A 10,573-nucleotide genomic window follows, 5' to 3' on the forward strand; every position below is an offset into this window, starting at 1 on the left:
CCGGTAGACAGCGTCCGCGGCTGCTGTCCGACCTGCGCTGCGGTATGCCTGTGGGGACTGAAGAAGGCTTTCAGCAGAAAACGCATCGCTATTGCAGCGCTCTCCAAAATCTTGGGCAGCATATATTCTGATAGAGCCGGGTGTAGGGATGGAAAACTGCAGTGGATCTACTCACGGCTCTCAGGTTCGCGCTTAGTACTTTGGTTGAGAGTAACGCTTGTCAAATCATCCGAAGGAGAAATTCTGCAGAATTTTGTTGCTAAGACGTTGTTTTTCTTAAATGATCTTTTACCAAACGCCTTTACTAAATCTTTGAACGTTTTCCTAAATACATAATTATTACTATTTTTAAAGTAAGGCCTTAGTTACTGGGTCTTGGCAGCCTTATTATCTATCAGTTTTTGAATGTGGCAAATTATGTATTTAAGTTATGCTGGACTGATTATTCTTTTTGATAAAGTTGCTTGGATTCCCTTTCCCCCATATACGACACTAAAGGACTGCGCCAGCAGTTTGTGCTGCGAAGGATGTTAATGCTCATTAAGCTGTGTTTTATTTTTTTTTCCCTTGAGATCGCACATTAACACTGAATTTTTTACGTGTTTTCTGAAAGTAAAGGTAATCCAACCAGATCTCTGCATCTTACAGTGTAATTTTTTCTTATCTATGCAAACTGTGGTGTTTGCAAACTAGCAAATTCTGCTTGATAATTTTGTATCCTAGAACTGTATTTCCCATGAGTACTTAATATCCTTACCTCTTAGTTTTTCTACCTAGATGTGAACACTGTTGGAATAATACCTGAGCCTCCGGCTAACACTCAACTTACTAGTTTTGTCAAAAAAACCCCAATACTCAGCAATACTCCCTGCTTTCTTAGGCAAAGATCTGAAAAATTCTTTGAGGATAAATTCGTGAGAACAAAGCTTATTTTTGTTGAAATGTTGCTTTGAACTGGAGTGCCAGGAATGTTGTTCTGTACAACCCAAACAACCAGATGAGTTATGAATGGCCAACTCCAGTTAGAAACGAGCATGTACAGACTTTATAGTTCAGGTTAGCAAAATGTAGTAGCTGCTGATGCAGTCAGTGTTGTATTTTAATGGCACTGATGTGCACCTTGCTAACCTGTTGTGGTAAAGTCATCTCCCGATGATACTTGTGTAGATACTGAAGCATACTTTCTGTACGGGATGTGCTAGTCTCTTGTTTAGTATCATGATGGAGCTTCTCAGATTTTTTCATTCCATGGGATTATGGAGTGGGAAAGGCTGAGAACTCTGTGTGAAGAAGTGAGAGTGCTAACTACGCCTTGTTGTAAAGATAGTCTGCCACTGAAATGCTGGTATGGAAACCTGATTTAACATGCAAAGGTCTTCAGGGTGTGATAACTTTGAAGCAAGTCTTGTAATTCATGTTAATAAACACTTAGTTGATCATAATTAAGCTATTAAAATGTACTTTCTGTGATAGAATAAGCAATGGTACAAAAGAAATGGCTATAATGCCTTCATGTAAAAAATAAAGGGATGTACCAGTAATGTTTGTGAACAAGTGAGGCTTTAATAAATCCCCCCTTCAGTCTTTTATCTTTCTTAGCTTCCTGTTTTGACAAGAACCTTCTTGAAGTGTAAGGCATAGCTATAGGAACTTCACTTGTTTTCTTGCAATTCATTTAAAAAAAACCAACCAAACCAAACAAAACCAAAGAAAACCCCAAAAAACTTCCTCTCAATGCTATCTTTAATGTGGTATAACTTAAATGCTTGATAGAGATAATATATTGATAGAAGCAATAGTAACGTAAGCAAGTTGAATGACTTTGGTGTGGAGTTTTTATGTATGGATTAGTTACGCTTCCTGTGCACCTGAGCTAAATTAGTTTAGTTCCTCCATGAAATCAAAAGTTAACATAGCAGAAGACTGAAAACAGTGTTGGTGTACAATCACTGTGAAGTTGGTCATGGTAGTTTGAAATACTGTCCCTTTGCCAGAAATTGCCATACCTGCTCATTTAAGCTGTTACTAAGCATGTTTTGGGTTAACTAGACTATGAATTTGTAATTAATTGGATGGAGTTATACTTAGATAGTCCGTGGGTGGCAACCTCTGTTAGAGGCATGGTAAAATACAGGGAATAGTAACATCATGTCTGTTTAACCAGTGATTGAGGCTGAGATCAAGTTTCTGTTTTCAAGAGACCATACACTATCAGGCTCCAGATGTGTGTTAGCTTTTTTGTTTTCTAGGAAGATTAGTATTTGAGCCATTTCAGTTCTTGAACGTGAAAAAGAACATTGTTCTTGGGTAATTTAGAAGCACCTGTAGTTTTAGCCTCCTACTTGTCATATGATTAGAGCTTAAAAAAGGGACTAGTCACTTTGCAAATTACTCTTTTGAGATGCAGGAATTCTAGATGAAAGATAGTTGATGGCTAAAAGCATGTTTTATATCATGAGGTATTCATGGTCTTCAGAAAAACATTGTTGGCAACAACAGTGTGAAATCTGAACCAAGACAATCATCCCCTTCCCTATACACACAGTTCTGAGGTGGTGAAGCTGGGTAACCTCTCAGGCACCAGTGGACATTCTCCTTGCCTACGTAAAGTTGCCCCCAATGTGTATTTATTACTGCTGCTCATTTGATAAGGGGATTTTTGTGTACACTGTTTTAAATTCATCCATTTCTGCATGCTTTAAAAACAAATACCTTTCCCACACATACTAACATACATAATCCTTTGCTTATAATCGACACTTAAAATCTTTTCAATTCAAGCAGAATTGAATATCTTTTCTAGATACTTGAGTTACTTAATGTAGATTAAAAACTCTTCGAGTGTGTGTGCGTGCTCTTCTGTGTGGCCTGGCCTGGCCTGTTGTAGGCTGAGTCAGATGGACGGACTGCACATGCAAACATAGATAACACTCCTCTTTAGTATGCTTTTAATATTTTTTTAGAGGAGAACAGGTATGTTAATAAAATCATGGTGTGTTTTCCTTACTGATAAGATTCAGTTAAAAATATTTCTCTTGATAGCTACCTCTAGCTGAAGTTATCTAGAGGGAGAGTAAACAATCTTTTTCAGCTATGACTTTCACCCACGTGTCTCTCCTGAACTCGAGTGCAGATTCAGTATTGTAAGAGGTGTAATTTTGCTTGTTGGTGATCATGCAGGAAGAAAAGTCAGTCTGATCTCAGACTTCAGGCCAAACTTGCAAAGCCAGCAGGGAATCTATTACTATAACTCTGAAAAGAAATTTATTTCTTCTGGATGCTGTTGGGACCTTAATATTTTGACAGCTATGTCACTTCAAAATTTTCAAGAGTAAAGTTCTTTAAGAAAGTCTTTTAAATTAAGTTTGTGTGACAGGAAATAGGTAAAGTTTGAACACCCAAACGGAACTTTTCTGGCTGGTGAACATGCACTGCATTTGACTTGGGTTCTTTATAAGGTTACTAATTCTTAAGCAAAAATTCACAGCTAGTGAATTAAAATGATTTAATTTAAAAAGACTTAATTTACATTGTTTAAAAGCCTACTTAAATAAGCATTTCATCAGCTGTGGTGCTGTGTGGTAATCTGATACTTAGGGGTTAGATATTGCTCCATACGCTGGTGTATGTTTGTGGTGAAGGTAGATATCTTTTCATGCCATTAGGCTGCAAATCTTGCCTGTCAGAAGTTTGAGTTACTGAACTGCAGATGAGGTGTTTCTGCCTGGACACAGAATAGATGTCAACCTTTTGTTGGGTTATAGGCAACATTGAGAACAATGCTAAACTTTTTGGTATGTGCCACTTGAAAGCTAATGTAGGTTTCCAAAATAATATTTGGGAGCATCACCATAAGCCATTGACGTTTAGAAGGTACTTGTAATTGTTTCAAATAACTTTTCTGTATTTATGTATTGGTTTAGCCTCACAGTTCTTGGTGGGGTATTTTTAGTGTACAGAGAAGACAATGTAAGTATGGGTAACTGATTTTAGAAGGCATTAAAAAGATGAGCACAAAAATAGCCCTCTCTGAATATCTTTTTTGTGTATATCATCCTATGCATTTTTGAGAAGAGGGATTGAGAATGATACTATACCCAAAGCATTTTCGGTTTAACTAAACCCCCTGTGCCCTGCAGTGTTTCAAATTTGACATCTTGCAGAGGCTGTCTAGCAAGCAGACATCTAGATGATTTCTTTTGTTTGTTTTCCATGATTTTTGTGATCTATAGAAACTTCATATTCAGTTAGTGTTTTGAGACTTCAGTTAATACCTGTAGTGATAGGTAAGCATTATTGTAGTCTTCAAGTAGCATTTTTTTTCTTCTGTAATTAGGCTAGAGTCACGGTTGCTTTTAAGTAAACTGAATTGGTTAGCAATTTCTCTTCCTCAGGTAACAGAATGTGTGTGTGTATATATATATATGCTATGTAGCTATGGAAAACTTCCTTTCTTTTCCTCACTAATTGCATAAAGAAATGGCATCTGACAGAGAAACAACGTGAGGTGACAGAGAAACAATGTGAGGCTGCGTTACATGGCTAAAATTGCCCTTCAAGTCAAGACAGCTTTAGTGAAATCATTACTTTTCTGTCTGAAGAAAAATGATTATTTTTTTCTTCCTTGCTCAAGCTTGCAGATCTTTATAGAATATCTTCCAAAAAGCTCATGAGCTGTAGTCTAGAAGGGATGGGTATACACGTGACTGTTAGAGGTGTGGTTATGTTTGGAGACTCGTTTTGCAGCATAGTAAATAGCTTGAGGCTTCAATGTTAAAAAAAAACCAAACCAAACAAAAACTGTTCTTGAATCATCTTCATACCTGTATTCCAGTACTTAATTGCATTGCTCTGACCATGCTGCATATGTCTATCTGGTTATCATTTCACTGCTGATCATTGACTTCTTCCCTATCTTTTGAAAGCCTGAGGCTCATTTCATTTCTGAACTTAACAGCTGCTCATCGTAATGTTCTCTGCTGGGTAGTTGAATTGTCTCTTGTCAGCCTTTTTATTTGAGAGTACTAAATATCAGCTGACTGGCTAATTGAGAAATTGAAACTGTTTTTAATGAACTGGGCAAAGCCCGCTGGAATTGTCTGAGAAGGTAGTTGTGCATTTTTCAGTGCACATATTTGGAATCAGTTTGTTAATTCTGAAAGCAAGTCTTTTTATTAATACAAGAACTGAAGATGCTGCAGTCATGGCTTCCTTTTAAACCAATGAGTTATATATTATCAAAAAGTAGCTGTGATTTGTAGAGCTCCTGTTTGAGTAAATCTGAAAGCATGGGAACAGTTCAGTTGCAGCTCCAAATTATAATGTGCATTAGAGTGCAATTTTTCTCTTTCTGTCCGTACGGAGTTCTGACAGTGTTGTGGGAAAGTGTTTGGCTAGTCTTATGCAGCATGTTGGGTTTGAAGGAAGACATGGCAACAAGCCAAGAAAGTGAAAATTAGCAAACAAATACTGACTTTTTTTAATACATTAAGCTACCCTGCAGGGTTATGTGTTCACTACATTTTAAACGATTGTTTTAAAAGTAGAGGAATGGGAAATGAAATTAGCAGTAGCTCTTCTGATTTTTCATCGAGTTATCGTATCCCCGTACATTCTAGCTGCTATGGTAACCACTTAACTTACTGACAATCAGCAGATAAAGTTTAGACATCGTTATGTACATGAAGTACATTTTAAAAAAGATTATGTAAATTCTTCCATGTACATTTTCCACAGTATTAAGGATTGTACTTTCTTTTGAAACTTAGATCAGCTGCATCCAAAAAGTATTAAATAAAACTTTTGATACAGGTCATTTGCAGCATGTTTACAAATTAGTTTAGATAAATCATGCATTGTCCTACAAACTAGTTATTTCTGGCTTATTGTAATATAGCTCCTGAATTTTTTCCAGCAGCATAATAAAATGGCTAATCAGGTGAATGGTAATGCGGTACAGTTAAAAGAAGAGGAAGAACCAATGGATACTTCCAGTGTAACTCACACAGAACACTACAAGACACTGATAGAGGCAGGCCTCCCACAGAAGGTGGCAGAGAGACTTGATGAAATATTTCAGACAGGTATAATATGCATTTCTTGTTTCTGACTGGTTATGAAAGTGAGGGCATACCATTTTCAAATTTTTATAGATTAAGGTTTAAAAATTCATTGTTTTTGATCTGTGTAGCTCTGAATGTTTTGCTACTTTGACTTCCCTAAAGGCAAATTGGGTTTGACATTGACTAATTACTTGACACATCCTTAGTGTTGTATGTGATATCTTAGTTGTTTTTAGGGCACAGAGAACTAGTTTCTTAGACGTTGTCAAATAAAGATGTATGTTTGAGCATACTAAACTGTACATATTTTTTTTTTTTGTTCAATCCGAATCATCATTTTGCTTTTACTTTTCTACTGTCAACTCCTCACAGTGATTCTTAAACACTCAAAGGCTGGATAGGTGACTTAGTGAGGGAAGCAACGAGCTTGTCTTGCCTGGGACTACATTTGAATTGAGTCTGCCTGTGGATTTTTTGTTCTCTCTAGTTCTGAGTGGACAGTTTAATCCATGTTGGTTATAACACTGAAATGTTCAGTTTGACACTAACTGCTTTTCAACAAAGTTGAGGACTAAGCTATCTAGCAAATTGAGTAATACCTTGCTGGTAGCAAGTGGTCTCTGCAACTTCTAGAGAGGTTTCTTTATATACAAAGGTTTTTCTATTTTATTTTTGTAACCCCCTTATTATTTTATCCTATAGACAGAGGCTTCCTTTTGCTCTTTAGAGTGTGGTCTGTGAACAGATTTACAAGAAGCAGTAGAACAAGCACTGATCTTGAATGCCTTGGTGGCAAGATGACAGTTTTTGTTCAAAAAGAGTCAAAATTCCACTGATCAAGTGAAGGCAGTTCAAAAACAATACCTTATCAATCTTCAGTATGATACTCTGGCTCACGTGGGTGATGTCTTTTGGATGTCATTCACAGTGAGCTTTTATCAAGCCTTTACCAGCTTTTATTGGCTTTAGACATGCACTTTCTAACTGTGGGTCACAATGATGTGCACTTGATGGTTTGAGAAGGTATAAATGCCTGGGCAGAGGAACTTGTGGGGCAGTAACATGTGTTGCAGTTAGGTTGTGTTGTGAGGAGTTCTCAAGGGATTTAAAAGCTTTTCAGCCCAGAACCTGACTACCTAGTATAATTCCACTGCATGAGTAACCTGAAAACATTTATTCACACTTCCTTAATGCCACTTGGAGATGTTTGGATTGTGCAGGGGTTTGTCAGTGAAGCAAACTACTTTTGACACCCGAGCTAAATTTCGGGTTGAATTTAGGGATTTTTAATCTGCTGAGGTCTTACATGAAAGATACAGGTGCCTTCCAATATGCAGGATCACTTCTGAAATGTAGTCCTTGGGCTTGGCACTACTGTGCATTTTTGAAATCCAGTAGCAGTTAAATAATCTGTGTATTTTGGAGATCAAGCTGTTGCAAAGTGTGTGGAGTTCTTGGTATCTGTTCTCAATTTTGCTGTGTAGTTTTAAAAGTGCAAATCTTAAAGTCTATACTTCTTATGCTCCACAGCTTATGCAAGTGCATTACAAAGGAAAGAAATAACCTGTAAGGATCCTTAAAAAGAAAAAGTGCTTCAGAACTGGTCCAGTGTTTCTTGGGGGAGTCTGTACCTGTAAAATTAACATTAGCCTTTTCGGGTACATAGCAGGGCTCGAAATAATACCTTTTTGAATTCTGGCTCTTGGAACTGCATAGAGCAACAAAATCAGTAAAAAAAAAAAAAAGAATAATTGTTTTAGACATACAGGAAGTCCACTGATTTTTTTTGCATTTTGAAGTTGGAGCAAAGAGTGAACAAACGATTCTACTTCCTAATGTTTTGTGGGGTAGAGTTTCATAAGTATTTGATCATCAGTTAGGTAGCTCCTTTTTCACATACAATGGGATACCTGTAATGTTCACATGTCAGCTTAGTCTAGAACAGCTCCACTCAAGAGAAGGAAGTGTGAAACTTAAAATGAAAGGCAAACAAACAAAATCCAAATTATTAGAAGTGAGCCAGAGTTCATTGTTTCAAACCCTGGTGTGTAATACTGCTTTTATGCAGCAGATTGGATTCCTGAATGTTAGAAAACTGTTACACGTGGGGTATAATCTTGCACGTCAGTTAGTGCTTAGGTATATACATTTTAATTTAACTTTTTTCATTGTTGTACTCATGTTCTTTCATATACTTGTGTAGGAATATGTAATTATATTAAATGTATAATTCTGTTGCTATGGAACTTAACTTTTTGACTTTAAAAGCAAACTGCATAGTTCTTGGTTTGTGTGAAATTCAATAGAAATCTGTAACTTGTTTGTCTTTAACTTTTAGGGTTGGTAGCTTATGTCGATCTTGATGAAAGAGCAATTGATGCTCTTAGGGAATTTAATGAAGAAGGAGCCCTCTCTGTATTACAGCAGTTTAAAGAAAGTGACCTGTCGCATGTACAGGTAAGGTGAGAGCTCCAGGAATGTGAGCACATAAGTATAAATAGTGTTCTGGCACTATTGGCAGGAGAGATGTAACTTGGAAATTCATTGATGTTGCTGTATTCTTATATTTCAAACCCAAATCACAAGCCTGTTAAAAATTGCCTTAAATGTGTAGGTATTTGGGTGCAACGCAAAAGTTCCCAGATAACAAAAATGAGTGTGCAATTGAGAAAATAAGGTAAAAATACTATCTGGAATCTGATGGATTTTTTCAGGTTGACAAGTTTGTTCAATAAATTTTTATATTTTTCTATAGGATTCTTTTGACATTTTGTTTATTGCATTGGCTTGATATAGTGACCTCATGGTATGGAGTGTAAGATTCGGTGGATTCCCAGGGCTTGTCATACACACAATTGAATTATTTTGTAAATTGTATCTACAGAACAAAAGTGCATTTTTATGTGGAGTTATGAAGACCTACAGGCAAAGAGAGAAACAAGGCAGCAAAGTACAGGAATCAACGAAGGGACCAGATGAAGCAAAGATTAAGGTAACATTTAGAAAATACTGTCTATTCTGTACTACCTGATAGGTTACCTGTATGCAGACTGAAGTAATTTTGGATGTACTTAAAAAGCATCAATACTACCTGGATAAGTATACTCACACTTGGCCTTAAAGAAATGTATGCATGACAGAGATTCAAAAGAGAGAGTGCTTGTTTGAAATGAAGATCTTCCTGGTTACACAGTTGCCAAAATGCATGAAATTAATGTTATGGTTAAGGTCTATGAAAACATTGATATCTGTTGAAGAACTATCTTAGTTGTCCTTTTATATTAAAGCTTTTATGCTCTCATAAAATTACTTTGAGACTGATTGGACATTTCAACAAGGTATTAGTACATTAAGAAACTCTTCCGTTGTGCAAAAACCTAAGTACAGAGTGGGTGAAAGGAATTGCCTGATGTCCTGGAGTTCTTGGGGTACTACATAAAAAACGGAAAATAAGGGAAAAGAAAAATGAGTTATTTCCCGTGACCTTGTAGTATGAAACAAATGTTGCTGCTTGTGGTGGTTTTTTAAACCCCCAAAATAACAGGTTTTTTTGTAGGTTCTGTGTGTCCATATATACCTTGTTATCAAATATGGCAAGGAGCAGATAAGGAAATGCTTACCCTAGGACACTTTTTTATTATTTATATTTTAACCCGCTATTCTCCCCCTGTAACTAATGTGACAATTTTTTTCAGGCTTTGCTAGAGAGGACTGGTTACACTTTGGATGTAACTACAGGACAAAGGAAATATGGGGGCCCTCCTCCAGATACTGTATATTCTGGTGTTCAGCCTGGTATCGGAACAGAGGTTAGTATATACAGACTAATCTTATGACTTTTTTTGTATGTGTGTGCAAACTGATAAGTAAGAAATACTTGAAAATAAACTGTATTATAAGTGAAAGTTTTAAGTATTGTAGAGGAGAGCATTCTTCTGTGTGTGTCTTAATCAGTCTTTCTTAGTCCTCAGTATTCTGCAAAAGACAGGATAATAGGTCGAGGGGGGGGAAGCAGGTGGAATATACCAGGAAAGGCTAAGTAAAATTTCCTAAAATGTAAAATAGATCGTTAGATTGTCAGACTTCACAGTCCACCCCAGAGCTTATAGTCCATCACTTAAAAAGTGACCAATGTAGGTATTACTGTATAGGTAGGTAAAAGCGTGACTCAAAGGTATTTGACTCTGTTTACAACATAAATGGAATTTAAGTGACAGTAGCAAGGTTTATTTCATGCAATGTGCTGAAAGTGAAAAAGTCTTCGGTATTGTATAAAGATACTCACACACAAAGTTTTGAAAAGGACAACTGAGATTAGTAATTATTAAGGTTTTGTTTATTTGCCTGTGTTTCTATCGATACGAAAACATCCTTGATGCTTTCATGGACTGACTGTGAAACTGCCACACTGAAAGAGTCATTGTAGCTTGTTTTCTTTTGTAAATTTTTGCATTTCTGCATTCAGAAAGATGGCTTAGAAGTTGTTTAACAACTTAGTGGTGTTGCCAGGG

General features: G+C 36.6%; 1 protein-coding gene across 1 annotated transcript; it reads left to right on the forward strand.

The window, feature by feature from the left end:
* Window positions 1-5,917: 5,917 nt before the first annotated feature.
* On the forward strand, window positions 5,918-9,871 carry LOC104164405 (heterogeneous nuclear ribonucleoprotein R-like; the record flags this gene model as incomplete). Its single annotated transcript, XM_009703724.1, has 4 exons — window positions 5,918-6,083; window positions 8,401-8,519; window positions 8,947-9,054; window positions 9,758-9,871. Coding segments are annotated over exons 1-4 (498 nt in total), but the record flags the coding sequence as incomplete, so codon positions are not given.
* Window positions 9,872-10,573: the final 702 nt, after the last annotated feature.

Source organism: Cariama cristata, unplaced genomic scaffold (genome assembly GCF_000690535.1).
Source record: "Cariama cristata isolate BGI_N322 unplaced genomic scaffold, ASM69053v1 scaffold43927, whole genome shotgun sequence".
Classification (NCBI taxonomy): Eukaryota; Metazoa; Chordata; class Aves; order Cariamiformes; family Cariamidae; genus Cariama; species Cariama cristata.